General features: G+C 43.0%; 1 protein-coding gene across 1 annotated transcript in view; it reads right to left on the bottom strand.

Annotated features, from left to right (window-relative positions):
• Positions 1–18,290, bottom strand: part of LOC126272474 (venom dipeptidyl peptidase 4-like) — a 274,930-nt gene that overhangs the window by 172,213 nt on the left and 84,427 nt on the right. The window contains exon 4 of the mRNA XM_049975353.1: positions 6,777–6,857. Within this exon, the coding sequence (XP_049831310.1) occupies positions 6,777–6,857 (81 nt within the window). The remainder of the gene's footprint in view (positions 1–6,776; positions 6,858–18,290) is intronic.

Consider the following 18,290-nt stretch of genomic DNA (forward strand, 5'->3'; position numbering starts at 1 on the left):
AATTTAAAAAGGGAAATGGATAGGTTAAAGTTAGATACAGTGGGAATTAGTGACGTTCGGTGGCAGGAGGAACAAGACTTCTGGCCACGTGACTACAGGGTTATAAACACAAAATCAAATAGGGGTAATGCAGGAGTAGGTTTAATAATGAATAGGAAAATAGGAATGCGGGTAAGCTACTACAAACAACATAGTGAACGCATTATTGTTGCCAAGATAGATACGAAGCCCACACCTACTACAGTAGTACAAGTTTACATGCCAACTAGCTCTGCAGATGACGAAGAAATTGAAGAAATGTATGATCAAATAAAAGAAATTATTCAGATAGTGAAGACTGACGAAAATTTAATAGCCATAGGTGACTGGAATTCGGTAGTAGGAAAAGGGAGAGAAGGAAACGTAGTAGGTGAATATGGACTGAGGCAAAGAAATTAAAGAGGAAGCCGCCTGGTAGAATTTTCCACAGAGCACAACTTAATCATAGCTGACACTTGGTTCAAGAATCATAAAAGAAGGCTGTATACATGGAAGAAGCCAGGAGATACTGACAGGTTTCAGATAGATTACATAATGGTACGACAGAGATTTAGGAACCAGGTTTTAAATTGTAAGACATTTCCAGGGGCAGATGTGCACTGTAGATTAAAACTGAAGAAACTGCAAAAAGGTGGAAATTTAAGGAGATGGGACCTGGATAAACTGACTAAACCAGAGGTTGTACAGAATTTCAGGGAGAGCATAAGGGAAGAATTGACAGAAATGGGGGAAAGAAATACAATAGAAGAAGAATGGGTAGCTCTGAGGGATGAAGTAGTGAAGGCAGCAGATGATCAAGTAGGTAAAAAGATGAAGGCTAGTAGAAATCCTTGGGTAACAGAAGAAATGTTGAACTTAATTGATGAAAGGAGAAAATATAAAAATGCAGTAAATGAAGCAGGCAAAATCGAATACTAACATCTCAAAAATGAGATCGTCAGGAAGTGCAAAATGGCTAAGCAGGGATGGCTAGAGGACAAATGTAAGGATGTAGCGGCTTGTCTCACCAGGGGTAAGATAGATACTGCCTACAGGTAAATTAAAGAAACCTTTGCGGAAAAGAGAACCACTTGTATGAATATCAAGAGCTATGATGGAAACCCAGTTCTAAGCAAAGAAGGGAAAGCAGAAAGGTGGAAGGAGTATATAGAGGGTCTATACAAGGACGATGTACTTGAGGACAATATTATGGAAATGGAAGAGAATGTAAATGAAGATGAAATGGGAGATACGATACTGCGTGAAGAGTTTGACAGAGCACTGAATGACGTGAGTCGGAAAAGGCCCCCGGAGTAGACAACATTCCATTGGAACTACTGACGGCCTTGGAAGATCCAGTGCTGACAAAACTCTACCATCTGGTGAGCAAGATGTATGAGACAGGCGAAATACCCTCAGACTATAATAATTCCAAACCCAAAAAAAGCAGGTGTTGACAGATGTGAAAATCATCGAACTATCAGTTTAATAAGTCACAGCTGCAAAATACTAACGCGAATTCTTTACAGACGAATGGAAAAACTAGTATAAGCCGCCCTCGGGGAAGATCAGTTTGGATTCCGTAGAAATGTTGGAACACGTGAGGAAATACTGACCCTACGACTTGTCTTAGAAGCTAGATTAAGGAAGGACAAACCGACGTCTCTAGCATTTGTAGACTTAGAGAAAGCTTTTGACAATGTTGACTGGAATACTCTCTTTCAAATTCTGATGGTGGCAGGGGTAAAATACAGGGAGCGAAAAGCTATTTACAATTTGTACAGAAACCAGATAGCAGTTATATAGTCGAGGGACATGAAAGGGAAGCAGTGGTTGGGAAGGGAGTGAGACAGGGCTGTAGCCTTTCCCCGATGTTATTCAATCTCTATATTGAGCAAGCAGTGAAGGAAACATAAGAAAAATTCGGTGTAGGTATTAAAATCCATGGAGAAGTAATAAACACTTTGAGGTTTGCCGATGACATTGCAATTCTGTCAGAGACAGCAAAGGACTTGGAAGATCAGTTGAACGGAATGGACAGTGTCTTGAAAGGAGGATATAAGATGAACATCAACAAAAGCAAAATGAGGATAATGAAATGTATTCGAATTAAGTCAGGTGATGCTGAGGGAATTAGATTAGAAAATGACACATTTAAAGTAGTAAAGGAGTTTTGCTATTTGAGGAGCAAAGTAACTGATGATGGTCGAAGTAGAGCGGATATAAAATGTAGACTGTCAATGGCAAAGAAAGCGTTTCTGTAGAAGAGAAATTTGTTAACATTGAATATAGATTTAAGTGTCAGGAAGCCATTGCTGAAAGTATTTGTATGGAATGTAGCCATCTATGGAAGTGAAATATAGACGATGAATAGTTTGGATAAGAAGAGAATAGAAGCTTTCGAAATGTGGTGCTACAGAAGAATGCTGAAGATTAGATGGGTAGATCACATAACTAATGAGGAAGTATCGAATCGGATTGGGGAGACGAGAAGTTTGTGGCACAACTTGACCAGAAGAAGGGATCGGTTGGTAGGACATGTTCTGAGGCATCAAAGGATCACCAATTTCGTATTGGAGGGCAGTGTGGAGGGTAAAAATCGTAGAGGGAGACCAAGAGATGACTACACTAAGCAGAAGCAGAAGGATGTAGGTTGCAGTAGGCACTGGTAGATGAAGAAGCTTGCAGAGATAGAGTTGCATGGAGAGCTGCATCAAAGCAGTCTCAGGACTGAAGACCACAACAACAATAACAGCCCATTAAGAATCTGGTACACATTAATTGTTTCAGCCTGAGCACTGTTTATAATAATTCTATCAGTCACGGTCCTACATCTTGCTACAGACAAATTGGAGAATTTATTACTAACATCAAACTAAGCTGGCCGCTGTGACCGAACGTTTCTAGGCGCTTCAGTCCAGAACCGTGCGATTGCTACAGTCGCAGATTCGAATCCTGCTTCAGACTTGGACGTGCGTGATGTCCTTAGGTTCGTTAGGTTCAAGTAGTTCTAAGTTGTAGTAGACTGAAGACGTCAAATGTTAAGTCCAATAGTGCTCAGAGCCATTTGAACCATCCATCTAATGATTCCTGTCTCTGTAACCCGACTCCAACCTAAAAAATGTGCCCCTCTGACTCCACAGGGATTTTGCCTTGCGTTGTGGCACCCTCTTAAACTTTTTGCATGCTTGAACTATTCTGTCCTTCCCCCTCCTGTTCAGGTTCACATAGTGATTCGTGTATTCCCATTCTCCAATTGCAGCAACATGTACAGTACAAATATGAGACATTGTTTCAGTCAAATGTAATCCACTCATCTCAGCTGCCAGCTGTGTTAAACCATGGCTGCAAAATCTCCACAAATCACACGTGAGTGTGCACTGTCGCTGCTCCTATTTCAACCAGATACCCTTTAATAGTATAAGCTAAGTTGTTAGCCAGGCTGGTTCCTGCTCCTCCCACTATAAGCAAACCATCTTTTCATCACAGTCTCTGCGAAAACTCCTTTGTTCTATGTTACCCGGCTAAGTTTTACACTAGGTTTCACGACGCACGTCGTCTTCCTGGTGTTCTACAGTTAGATTTTGCTGCAGTATTCGCCCTAAGTCCTCCTGTGACTGTTACCTACGAAGGATGTTTTCTCTTTCTACTGGACTTTCTGCCGACCACCAAACGGCTCTGCCACGTTGGTAACAACGGTTCCCACCACATAACTGAAGTTATGCAAAGTTGGGTCTGGCTTGCTTTCGGTTGGGTGACCGCTTGGGGAAAGCGGGCGCCGTTGGTTTTGCGGACGAATAAGTCGCCCGAGTAGCGTCCAACAGAAAGACTTGCACCAGAGCGTCGTGTCACACGGTATTGCTCTTATTATTCTACCGACCAAGCCTGAAAGCTGTTCGTACGAGTCTGCTGCACTCTACTTTGCTCAAAAACTGGTTGAGACTCGTCTCCTGTTTCAGGTAAGAAGTCAAACTTATTGCAAACCGAAATTAGAAATGAATTTTTGAGATCTTCTCCGTTTTGCTTACTACTTGTTACCTCTTCCCATTTAGCATTGTCTCTCTCCGCCTTCAAGTTACCTAATTCGATACACGTGATTTCTAAATCTGCCTCCAAAAATCTTCCCTCACTGTTCCATGACCCTCTTGTCTCGACTGCATAATCTATAACTCCGTAGAAGATCCTCGTCTGTCACTTTACTGACTTCCCCATTACAATTTCTCCAATGAAACACCAAGGAGAGCGGTGTGCTGACCACACGCCCCTCCTATCCACATCCTCAGCTGAGGATGACACGGATGGTCCCGATGGGCCTCTTGGGGCCTGAACACTGAATGCTGCTGCTGCTGCAATGAAACACCAACCCACAGTTCTGACATGTTTCTCCCAGATTGACCAACTTACAGCCACATCCGCATTTATCACACATAGCGCTACCTTTACAGTTAACCGAGCAAACCATAATGCACACTTCAACTGCAATAAAGTAAGAACTACTGTATACTTATATCCCAGTGAGGTGCAAAATTCTGGACGGCAGACGCACCTAAACATGAGAATGTAATTTCAGATAGACATCAACTGAATGTAAGTTTTATACCACAGGAGCCACGAAATAAATGAAATTTAAAAAGCACAATATTTTTGAACAACAAATTAAATAGGCATTATTAGCTACGCCTCAAGTAATGTATCCAAACAACATGTAGGTTGGAAATTTGTGGTGGTAAGTTCCTATGGGACCAAACTGCCGAAGCCATCGGCCCCTAGGCTTATACACTAGTTAATCGAACTTAAACTAACTTACGCTAAGGACAACACACACACCCATGCCCGAGGTAGGACTCGAACCTCCGACGGGGGGGTATCACGCGAACCGTGACAAAGCGTGTAAAACCGCGCGGCTACCACGCGCTGCAACACATAGTATTCTGCAGAGATGGCATTGATGTCAAAGTGCGTAGAGAGTGCGACCTATCACCATGATGGCCAGCTGTTAGTTGCAATTGTGTTACGACGTTCGATGAGCGTTAACTAAAGCATTTTCCTCAACAGCAGCTGAGACGGTGATTTACACATTCCTTAAAGCAGGGGTCCGGATCCTTATAACCATGGCCACAACTGCACCTGATGACTATTTTATGGCTGTCCATGTACGTAGCACATTGATCAAGTAAATTTTAAGAAAAATGCATTTTACTGAAACATCTGTAAGGAATTATTGAAGGGGTTAGCTGTGTAAGATACGTTTATATCAATGATTAGGCACACTGTAAGTAGGGTGTTTAGGTTTTTATGCTGGTAACGCCACGTAGTGCTCTGTATTAAAATCGCTGATTGCGCTGTGTGCTGTCTGTGAGTGGTTGGACTCGTTGTTGGAAGTTATTCGCCAGTATAGTTTTGGGCGGTTGGAGGTGAGCCGCCAGCGGTGGTGGATGTGGCGAGGGAGATGCCAGAGTTCTGAGATGTTAATATGAGCGGACGATCTGGACGTTTGTCCGTCAGAAAATGGAAATCTGTTAAACTGGATGTCACGAATTTATATACTGACTTTTGAACACTATTAAGGTAAATACATTGTTTGTTCTCTATCAAAATCTTTAATTTGCTAACTATATGTCTATCAGTAGTTAGTGCCTTCAGTAGTTAGAATCTTTTATTTAGTTGCCAGTATTGGCGCTCGCGGAATTGCAGTAGTTCGAGTAACGAAAATTTTTGTGAGGTAAGTGATTCATGAAGGGCATAGGTCAGGTCTATACTTTTTTAGGGATTATTATAAGTCAAGATTGCGTTGCGCTAAAATATTGTTTGTTAGTTAAAAAATGACCAGAATAAGTAAAGAGAAAACTGTTTGAGTACATTACTTGCATGGAACTTCCGCTTTGTATGTAAAGAATGACTGTCCTGGTAAAACTTCTACGTTACTTGATTGTGAAACTGAACGTCCTGAGACTGTTTTCTCTTTACTTATTCTGATCATTTCTAAACTGACACACAATATTTTAGCGCAACGAAATCTGACTTCTAATAATCCCTTCAAGAGAATAGCCATGACTAACAATACCCTATACCGTTCATGAATCAGTTACCTCACAAAAATCTTCGTTACTTGAACTACTGCAACTCAGTGAGAGCCAATACTGCTACCTAAACAAAAGATTCTAACTACTGAAGGCACTAAGTACTGATGATAGGCATAGTTAGCAAATGAAAAATTTTGATAGAGAACAAACAATGTATTTACCTTAATAGTGTTCAAAAGTCATCATATATATCAATTCATGATCTTCATCTTTACAAATTTCCGTATATATATATATATATATATATATATATATATATATATATATATATATATCAATTCATGATCTTCATCTTTACAAATTTCAAATTTCCGTTATCTTTACAAATTTCAAATTTCCGTTTTTTGGCGGACACACGTCCAATTCGTCGGCTCATAGGAACCTCTCAAAACTCTTGCATCTCACTTCCTCACATCCACCACTGCTGGCGGCTCACCTCCAACTGCCCAACGCTACGCGCTGTTCACATCCAACTGCCCAACACTGCACTGGCGAATATCTTCCAACAACTAATCTAATCAGCCACAGACTGCACACAGCACAGCCAGTGATTTTCATACAGAGCACTACGTGGCGTTACCAACATAAAAACCTAAACAGCCTACTTACAACATATCTATTAAAAGACGAAAAAGTTCTTTAGGGTCTATGAGGATTTGCGAAAGACAGACTTACCCATTGTGCATCGTAGCCAAAAAGCACGTACTTCCAATTGCTTGACAGTTTTGGTTTCAGTGGCTTGTATTCTGCGAATACCTGCAAAATAGACAATTCGTTCAGAAAATATATCCACTGATAAGCCAAAACATTATCACCACCACCTACCGCGAGATTCAATGCTACGTGGTGGGACTGTTGATACATGGTACGATAAGGGAAGTATGGTACATAAGTAGAGCAGAGGCGAGTGGGGAATCATTTTAGCCACAATGCGGACCACAAATGGGGAAATCTAATGACTTAGGCGCGCTGACAGAGGACTGGTTGCAATGGTCGATCAGACAGGAACGTGCATCTTAGAGCAGGTCAGCTGTTGGCGTTCTGCTGCCATGAGCATCCATGGAAAGTAGTTGAAAGAAGATGAAACCACGAGTAGGCGATAAGATGTACGTCTTTTAAAATAATTTCAACATTTCTTTTATTTTTGAGAAAGAGTTGCACTTTTTTTACAATACGACAAGTTTCAGTATCCCAATACCAGCCTCAGAATTCAAAACCAAGTAAAATTAAGTACGTACTGTCTATTGTTTTACAAAAAGTATATGCGTATTGTACACTAACGTTGGTTTACCAATGTAGTTGCGTCAGCGACCCCTTGTGTTAGTATCCAAAGCACACGACAGAGTCTTGTGGTACACAACTGTAGTCCACGTTTTAAATAGGTAACTGACTGAGAGAGAGGAAAGGAAGGAAAAGGGAAGAGAGGAGAGGAATGGGAGAAAAGTGGAGTGAAGGGGAGGGGGAGCGGGAAAGATGGCAGGAAAGGGGAGTGGAATGGACCCTTGAACTTAACGTAATTACATTCGATAAGATATGATAGTAACTTCTGTAAAATTAAGAAAAATAAATGATTAGGTATTGTATTTAAAATATTAAAAGTGTATGACTAAGTGGGAGAAATGTGATAACGACAGTGGATTTATAATCTGTAAGACATTGCTGTTTCTTGTCTAAGAAGACAGGGCCTTACTTTAAAACTATAAAAAGTAAAATCATACAAAAGCTATAGTTAAAGTATTTAGAGCGTCGAACAATGATTGTTTAAACTGCAAAAGCTATAGAATACTAAAATCACATGAATGGAAATATGTAGAATAATTAAAAATGAATTAAATGGAAAACATTGGAAGTGTAAAACTATAAAAGATATACAATAATAAAACTATAAAAGACAAAATATGCGAGCAACTTAATTTACAGGGAACAGGTTGTGACGGTTACAGTTGACTGTGTTTGCTTCTGCTTGGCGGCGTTCTGCATTGCGCAGTTCCACAGTGTATACGGAAGCCAGTCCACACGCTGGCCTGCTGCTAGGATGGTGTGTGAGTCGACGTGCAGCCGTTGTCTCTTCTCGTCGGGCGAGGCTCTTGCTCATACATACATTGTGTCCAGGTGGACTGTTAAAAAAGGCCTTCAAAGTTTCCAAAAAAAATCTACTGTTAATAAATCCGTTCTGCTGACTTAATACTTTTACAGGCTCTTGTATACGGCATGTAGAAATCTCACTTTCATCCAACATTGCTAGGCAGCAGTTTCATCAGAGTCCTTCGATGTTACAAGATGTTAACCAAGCGTTGTTTCATTATTATAACTTGAATCGTATCCATTGAAACATATTTCAAACCTCCTGCTTGTTTCACCAACGTGACCTTTCACAACAATTAAACAGCGTTTGGTGCAATCTCTTAACGAAGCATTTTGTTGGAACAGCAGATACGCATTGCGAGCTCCTGCACGATGCACCGAAGGGACACGTCTTAACAATGTTGGATGAAACTAAGAATTTCACCTACCATTTACAACAGCCTGGAAATACTTTAAATCAGCAAAAAGTTTTCATTAAGAGTGCAACATGGTACTCAGAGTGGCTTCTGTACACACTGTAAAACTGATTGCCGTACAATACCATCAATCAGAAGCAAATACAATTAACTTTCACTATAGTAGTGGGGTAATAGGGTTACTACCACAATTTTGACATCAAATTAATTAATTTATCAGATAATTACCTCCCACCCACAGATGACGTCATGGGTTTTGCCCAGCCAGCACATGGGTCCCTGTACCCTCCCTAACGTGCTCTATTGGCGGGAATTTAGAACTGCGATGGGAATTTCGAATTTTGGAGGGAAATTCACATATGGTGGGATTTTTTTTTGTCCCAAGGCTTTGCCGACGTCCCATCCCACCCCGCCATTAGGGAACTGGAGGGACTCGAACCCCTGTCCTTCTGACCAGAAGGCCCAATCGCACCCACCTACACAGGAAAACGGTCAAACTCTGTCCAGTTGCAGGTGAGGAAGGTTAGGTTAGTGTACTTTATTTATTTTGGCTGGGAAACTGAAACAAAAGATAGGTCCTAATTAATCAATTAATCGTATAAAGATTGGGCCTAATTACACTTCTATATGCATACACAAGGAGCGCCTAAAATCGCAATACAGCTCAAAAATTGATAATATTATGCACCTCCTGTTATCCTGCTGGGGGAAAAAAAATCACAGCGCCACACGAAGTTAGTGGCAGACGTACTCAAAATAAACAGTAACTCTACATATGATGATCGCTTTAGGTACAATTCGAAAGAAATCTCTCTGCTCCACTTGTGAATTGGCAGGGAAAAGGCTGAACTGGAATATACTATCTTTACTTTTCCCAGGGAACGTGGTCAACTGACAAGGTGTTGGTGTTCAACAGGGAGGAGTTTAATAAGTGCATTACAGCTGAGGATTGTGTCTATAGTCTCATACATGAGGAATGGAAGAATGGTTTCCGAAGTGTTAGTAGTGCAGAATGCATTGCTCTTAATATTCTAATGCAGGACAGAAACTACTGGCCATTAAAATTGCTACACCACGAAGATGACGTGCCACAAACGCTAAATTTAACCGACAGGAAGAAGGTGCTGCGATATGCAGATGATTAGCTTTTCAGAGCATTCACACAAGGTTGGCGCCGGTAGCGACACCTACAACGTGCTGACATGAGAAAAGTTTCCAAACGATTTCTCATACACAAACAGCAGTTGACCGGCGTTGCCTGGTGAAACGTTGTTGTGATGCCTCGAGGAGAAATGCGTACCATCAATTTTCCGACTTTAGTGAAGGTCGGATTGTTGCCTATCGCGACTGGGGTCTATCGTATCAAGACACTGCTTCTCGCGTTGGTCGAGATCCAATGACTGTTAGCACAATATGAAATCGGTAGGTTCAGGAGGGTAATACGGAACGCCGTGCTGTATCCCAACGGCCTCGTACCACTAGCAGTCCAGATGACAAGCATCTTATCCGCATGACTGTAACGGATCGTGCAGCCTCGTCTCGATCCCTGAGTCAACAGATGGGGACGTTTGCAAGACAACAACCATCTGCACGAACAGTTCGATGACGTTTGCAGCAGCATGGACTATCAGCTCGGAGACCATGGCTGCGGTTACCCTTGACGCTGCATCACAGACCGGAGTGCCTGCCATGGTGTACTCAACGACGAACCTGGGTGCACGAATGGAAAAACGTCATATTTTCGGATGAAACCAGGTTCTGTTTACAGCATCATGATGGTCGCATCCGTGTTTGGTGACATCGTGGTGAACGCACATTGGAAGCGTGTATTCGTCATCGCCATATTGGCCTATCACCTGGCGTGATGGTATGGGGTGCCATTGGTTACACGTCTCGGTCACCTCTTGTTCGCACTGACGGCACTTTGGACAGTGTACGTTACATTCATTTCAGATATGTTACGACCCGTGGCTCTACCATTCATTCGATCCCTGCGAAACCCTACATTTCAGCAGGATAATGCACGGCGGCATGTTGCAGGTACTGTACGGGCCTTTCTGGATACAGAAAATGTTCGACTGCTGCCCTGGCCAGCACATTGTCCAGATCTGTCACCAATTGAAAACGTCTGGTCAATGGTGGCCGAGCAACTGGCTCGTCACAATACGTCAATCACTACTCTTGATGAACTGTGGTATCGTGTTGAATCTGCATGGGCAGCTGTACCTGTACACACCATCCAAGCTCTGTTTGACTGAATGGCCAGGCGTATCAAGGCCGTTATTACGACCAGATCTGTGGTTGTTCTCGGTACTGATTTCTCAGGATCTATGCACCCAAACTGCGTGAAAATGTAATCGCATGTTAATTCTAGTGTAATATATTTGTCCAATCAATACCTGTTTATCATGTACATTTCTTCTTGGTGTAGCAATTTTAATGGCCAGTACTATATGCCTGTGTCTGTATGTATCTGTATCTGTATGTATGTATCTGACATACAATCACCCTGCAAGTTTTCTAACCCAATCACTGCAGTGACAAACTTTAAGATGATAAAATTACTTCCTTCTACACCATTCTGGATGTGCTAAGAAGTGACGAGCAGTTCCTCACTACGAAGATATCGTCGGTGTATATCTGCCGCTTGCACTCCTCATAAACCAATGCGAGAAACTGCTGTTCTTAGGAAGTTGACGGGCTTTACACCTCTTTTGAACTCAGGCACGTACGTATCCTCAATCACATTTCCCATGTCAGTACTGCTGATTAGTAGAAGTGGCGGTTTTGATGGATGCGGCCATGCCTCGCTAGGAAACAGAGCGAGGAAGAACAACATGAATATTTCTGTTAGTTGATATATTGAGTTACCACCCACATCCTGATGCATGAAAATGCACACGAAGAAACAGCTACTCCTTACAAGGGATGAAACACCGCCACCACTAACCAAAGGAAATTTAACAGTCTTATTGATGTTTACAGTAGCATCACCACGGACCTGGTAGCCTTCCTCTTGCATGCAGAAATCATGGACTGATGTTAGGTAGTTTTGCTCATGTGCAGGATAATACAGCAATTTCGTCTTAACACCACGCCTTTGGAGTACCCCATTCTCACACTATTAAGGTAGACATACGTCGCATGAATCCACTCTCCAACAAAACACGAGAAGAACTGGCTTAAGTCTGATAAACACACTGATTCATCTCCTTAATAGTCATGGAATAACATTGCAACCCTAATTCGGTAATATCTATGTTCGTCTGCGTCTATGAGAGCACTGTCCTGGATTGGGATAGACATGTTTCACCTGCTTTAATACAGTGCTTCTGTGTAACACTTATATCGCCTTTATTGAACTATGTGTTACGAAAACCGACTTAGTTTACAGGTGGAGGGAGAAATTAAAACTGAATGCAGACAGAGGACAATTTTAAGGTTTTCTCGGTATTGAGTGGCCGATAGCCCCCAACCCACCTCAATTCCCCGCATTTCGTGGTATTTTTTTTTTCTAACTTTATACATTCTCAATCAATTTACGTAATTTTGCTATGTTTTTTCGATTTTACGTATTTCATCCTATTTCCCTCGAACTTACGTATTTCCCATCAATTTGCCGTAATTATACCAGGGTTTCCTCGATTTTTGCCAACGTTACGTCATTTTTATATTTTTGCGATAGGTTTTCGTATGTGTAAGGTTACATTCCTGGCATACCTATGCGTTGTTTGGTTTCATACGATGATATTTGCGTGTCTTAAGAACCAGCCTACTAAAAAATCCCGATGATATGCATGCATGCATTTTGGGTAGGACGATCATGAAAATTGTAGTAATATTCGCTTCGTACATACATGAGGCTCAACAAGTGGTAGAGATTGGAAACTCGATGTTCAGAAACAATTCCGTGTTCTGCTATAGCAGATCAGAGGGCATTCCTTTAGCGATCACTTGGTGGAAACTCAGTTCTGCATATTCATTTGACTTCCACTTTACCGTATAGAGATCTGCAACAGGGAGTTGACATGTGTACAGAATTGATTTCTGCGGCTGCTCTGATATTTTTCCCGTGAGTATATGCTCTTGATGTTCACCAGATGTGCATCGCTACTTTTCTTCATACCTTCCAACTCATAGGTTCCCATAACCCTGTGGGGACACCTACAAACTATAGATTTCATGTTTTTTTTATCTTAGTAATACGTTATTCGTTAGTTGGCAGTGTGTCGACTATTCTTCGCATCTTGGACCGTAAGCGTTTCCTGCATATGTCAATTGTTTAATAGTTACATATTTAGCACTACAAATAAATTCATGTTTGACAACAACATGTAGAAAACAATGTTTGCCGGTATAAAAACGTTAAAAACGCTTTCCTTGGATTATGTGGTAAGCTTACACTGTTCGCTTTTCCATTATTTCGCACATACACTCCCGGAAATTGAAATAAGAACACCGTGAATTCATTGTCCCAGGAAGGGGAAACTTTATTGACACATTCCTGGGGTCAGATACATCAAATGATCACACTGACAGAACCACAGGCACATAGACACAGGCAACAGAGCATGCACAATGTCGGCACTAGTACAGTGTATATCCAATTTTCGCAGCAATGCAGGCTGCTATTCTCCCATGGAGACGATCGTAGAGATGCTGGATGTAGTCCTGTGGAACGGCTTGCCATGCCATTTCCACCTGGCGCCTCAGTTGGACCAGCGTTCGTGCTGGACGTGCAGACCACGTGAGACGACGCTTCATCCAGTCCCAAACATGCTCAATGGGGGACAGATCCGGAGATCTTGCTGGCCAGGGTAGTTGACTTACACCTTCTAGAGCACGTTGGGTGGCACGGGATACATGCGGACGTGCATTGTCCTGTTGGAACAGCAAGTTCCCTTGCCGGTCTAGGAATGGTAGAACGATGGGTTCGATGACGGTTTGGATGTACCGTGCACTATTCAGTGTCCCCTCGACGATCACCAAAGGTGTACGGCCAGTGTAGGAGATCGCTCCCCACACCATGATGCCGGGTGTTGGCCCTGTGTGCCTCGGTCATATGCAGTCCTGATTGTGGGGCTCACCTGCACGGCGCCAAACACGCATACGACCATCATTGGCACCAAGGCAGAAGCGACTCTTATCGCTGAAGACGACACGTCTCCATTCGTCTCTCCATTCACGCCTGTCGCGACACCACTGGAGGCGAGCTGTACGATGTTGGGGCGTGAGCGGAAGACGGCCTAACGGTGTGCGGGACCGTAGCCCAGCTTCATGGAGACGGTTGCGAATGGTCCTCGCCGATACCCCAGGAGCAACAGTGTCCCTAATTTGCTGGGAAGTGGCGGTGCGGTCCCCTACGGCACTGCGTAGGATCCTACGGTCTTGGCGTGCATCCGTGCGTCGCTGCGGTCCGGTCCCAGGTCGACGGGCACGTGCACCTTCCGCCGACCACTGGCGACAACATCGATGTACTGTGGAGACCACACGCCCCACGTGTTGAGCAATTCAGCGGTACGTCCACCTGGCCTCCCGCATGCCCACTACACGCCCTCGCTCAAAGTCCGTCAACTGCACATAAGGTTCACATCCACGCTGTCGCGGCATGCTACCAGTGTTAAAGACTGCGATGGAGCTCCGTATGCCACGGCAAACTGGCTGACACTGACGGCGGCGGTGCACAAATGCTGCGCAGCTAGCGCCATTCGACGGCCAACACCGCGGTTCCTGGTGTGTCCGCTGTGCCGTGCGTGTGATCATTGCTTGTACAGCCCTCTTGCAGTGTCCGGAGCAAGTATGGTGGGTCTAACACACCGGTGTCAATGTGTTCTTTTCTCCATTTCCAGGAGCGTATTTTACGCGTTTGACTTATGAAATTCATAACCTAATATTAAACCTTTCGTGACAGGAATATGCATCACACCTCGTTTAAGAGAAGAAATAAATCATGTATTAAGACAAATTACACCTGATCATGGACCTACAGGATCCGAAATGCATGGTGTTCTCAATAAAACACGAAAAGTTGTGGCTGAATGCGGTTTTTAATTCATACCCACAGCGGAATGTTGGAACATCTTGGCTATCACAAAGTGAGTGCGAGATGGGTTCCGTGGATACTTACAGAAGAACAAAAGACTCAACGAATGGAAATTTTTCGGAACCTGCTGGATAAATATGAAACTCAAGGTGGCAATCTTCTGGAGAGCATCGTCACTGGGCATGAGACTTGGCGTCACCACTACCAACCAGAATCCAAAAGACAGTCCATGGAATGGCAATATACGAACTCTCCGTCAAAGAAGAAATTCAAGACACAGCCATCTGCAGGCAAAGTGATGTGTGAAGAGTCGTCTGGCATAGACAGGGTGTGGTTCGTTAGGATGCCCTACAGCCTGGTGAGACTGTCAATTCAGCACGCTACAAGACGACACTGAGTAAGCTGAAAGCCCGAATTTCCATGGTAAGGTCAGAGAAGAGGACCAACTTTCACCTGCTACATGATAACGCCAGACTGCACACCAGTTTTGCGACCATGCAAGTCTTTGCAGAATTCAGCTGGACTGTCTTACCACATCCACCGTACAACCCCGATTTAGTGCATTCTGATTTCATCTCTTTGTGCCTCTGAAACATGGACTACGTGGCGAACATTTTCAAGACCCGGACGCTGTCGTCAAAGCTGGAAGGAATATGGTTAGCCTCAGCTTGTTCCGATTTTTACGAGCTCTATATGCAGGCTCTGGTTCATCGTTGGCAAAATTGCATGACGAATGGTGGTGACTATGTGGATAAATGACAATCTGTAGTTGAAATATTTCTCTATTTAGCTGTGCTGTTGTGATTTATGTACCTCCTGTAATTTCCATGAGTAAAAATAGGAGGCATTACTTTAGGAACGACCCTCGTACTTTGTACAGATCGAACCAAAGTGTTGTTCCATAGGAGACATCTACAATACAACCAATGGTTTGTATGTATTCCACCTAATTACAAATAAAAATTAATGTAACATACACATATCTCTTGAGGACACTGCAACACAAGATTGTTGCACAGTTGCTCCCGCTATTTGACGTAGCCGCACTTTCATACGTGAATGCACATTTTCAACTTCAACTATGAGTTAGAACTCAATGTCAGATGGTATCCTGACAATAACGCACATAGAAACGTTGGTGGTAAAATGATACATGGTGAACTCTAACATCGCTTCGACAGCTAGCTGCATGGTTGGGCTACTGGGTTTATATAGCACTCTACAAGTGGATGTCTATCAATCACGAGAGTCCACATGTTCATGGGGAGTGATGGGGGAGGGGTACCAAATTGAAACTTGTCGGTCCAGGTTGGTCAGGTTGAATGGAGAGGAGGTGGGAAGGTGTACAATTCTGAATTTCCTGGACATTGGTCCTGCTACGGAAAAAAACATAGCATAGGTACATAAACCAATAAGCAGATGACAGACTGGAAGAAATGTGGTATGTGGATGAAGAAGTTGGTTTATAAAACACTATTACTGCTCATAAAATCGCGTTGCGTGAATGGATGTTGCTGATGCGTGAAGCAACAACATTGCGTCATGTGGCTGCTGGGATCATATAAGTGGGTACGTTCCATTTAAATATACAAGAGAAAAGAAAAAACTCGTGGGAAGAAGGCATATTTCTCCAGAAACATAAAGGTGGAATGGGGTGTGTATGGATGTCTATAGACAATGCAGTTTTCTTTTACTTGGGCAGTATGTGTGCGTGGCTAGGGTGGGGGGAGGGGTGAGGAGGAAGGAAGGGATAGAAATGAAAAAATGAAAATTGATAATACTGTTAGGACGTAAGCCACATCGAGAACTCAAAATGGTTCAAATGGTTCTGAGCACTACAGGACTTAACTTCTGAGGTCATCAGTCCCCTAGAACTTAGAACTACTTAAACCTAAATATCCTAAGGACATCACACACATCCTTGCCCAAGGCAGGATTCGAACCTACGACCGTAGCGGTCGCGCGGTTCCAGACTGAAGCTCCTAGAGCCGCTCGGCCACTCCGGCAGGCACACCGAGAACTGTATAGTGGCTTGCAGAATTTGTGTTTAGATGCAGGCTCTTATTTGAGGTGGACATAGAAGAGTGCAGACGACGTGATTTTCGTATATGTTTGTAGTTGAGAATATTACGAAAAACCAACACGCTTAAAAAAGAATGGCTATATATCATCAGCATGTGATGGATCCGAAATTGTACATCCCGTTATTCCGTCGTTTTTTTTAAAGCGCCATAAATTGTTCGCAAAAATGCTGTATTGTTACTTTATATATCTTAAGAAAATGAGGCGATATATGTACCTAATAGACTTAGGCATATCACTGTGAAAGACATTACTGCCATGCTCTTGGAGCACATGCAAGCACTTCAGGAGTTACACAAAAAATAGAGAATTCGCGAAAAATGCATGGTTGAACATGAAATGTAGATGTCAGCCGATCCAGCTGGTCGCGCTGTTGTGGTTGACCGCGAAGGCCGTCTGTGTGATGTCATCAACACAGTGCATGTGTCAGTAACAGTCGTGCGGCCGCTATGTCGGGCCTACCTGAATTCGAACATGGGCAGATTGATTGCGTTCGTATGGTGTGTGCTTCCATAACCTAAGGAGCTCAAAGTGTTTTGGTGATTCAAGAGGCATCTTATCTAAGATTTATGCAGTCAACGTCTCCGAAAGTACGAGTATGTGTAGTGTGATCACAACTAGCGGTCATTTAAAAGGTATGTGACGCAAAATAAGAGGACGACAACAGGAAAAGTCACTGCAGAACTGAATGTAGCACTCGCGAACCCTTTCGGCACCAAAACACCATGAACGGTGCTCCAAAAAGCAAGTGCAGGGCGTGATGCCGAACCCATAAAGCCTGCGCTATGGAGAAATGGAAGATTGTCATTCGGTAGGATGAGTATTGTTTCAGACTGTTTCCAACTTCCGACCAAGTTTACGTTCCCAGAATGATACATGTGGGTTAGTGCAGATGAAGCAGGTAGTAACGACGATCACTTTGACAATTCTTCTAAGTCTTGTTGGCCATATGTTACCGTCTCCCAGATACGTATCAGGAAATGACTGCAAAGAGAAATTACGTAGGTTGGCCAACAGATTTTCTCTCCACTTTGCGCGCGCCATTCACGATTCAAGTAGGGATGGATGGTACTAGCGAAAGTTTCGTCTTCAGAATGAAATAACTTTTTTCGACACTTGGTTGGGGGGCGGAGGGATTATTGTAAAAAATGTTTAATCAGCAAGGGAATGCCCAGCTAACTTCTCTATTGGAGACAGAAGACCCCACCTGCATGCAGTTTGCTATTGCACTGATATTGTCTAGGTATCATTATTCGTTTATATTCAGCAGAGACGACGTGAAAATGATTACTGTACATTTCCTTCTACAGAGAAACTGTATAATTGTAATGGCACATTAATAGGGTGACATTTCTGAAAATATCACCAACAACTAAGCAACAAGATACGAAGGCTCTTCGTAAAGTATGGAACGATATGTCGCAAAATGCAAACCACAGTGAAAATCAAAACTGTTTTATTTGCAACGGTTAGGTACACCTTCCAGCTACTTCTCTACACTTTCGCCGCTCAGACTTAGACATCTGTCGTAGCGTTGTGCCAACTTTTCAGTTCCCTCGTTAT

Source organism: Schistocerca gregaria, chromosome 5 (genome assembly GCF_023897955.1).
Source record: "Schistocerca gregaria isolate iqSchGreg1 chromosome 5, iqSchGreg1.2, whole genome shotgun sequence".
Lineage (NCBI taxonomy): Eukaryota > Metazoa > Arthropoda > Insecta > Orthoptera > Acrididae > Schistocerca > Schistocerca gregaria.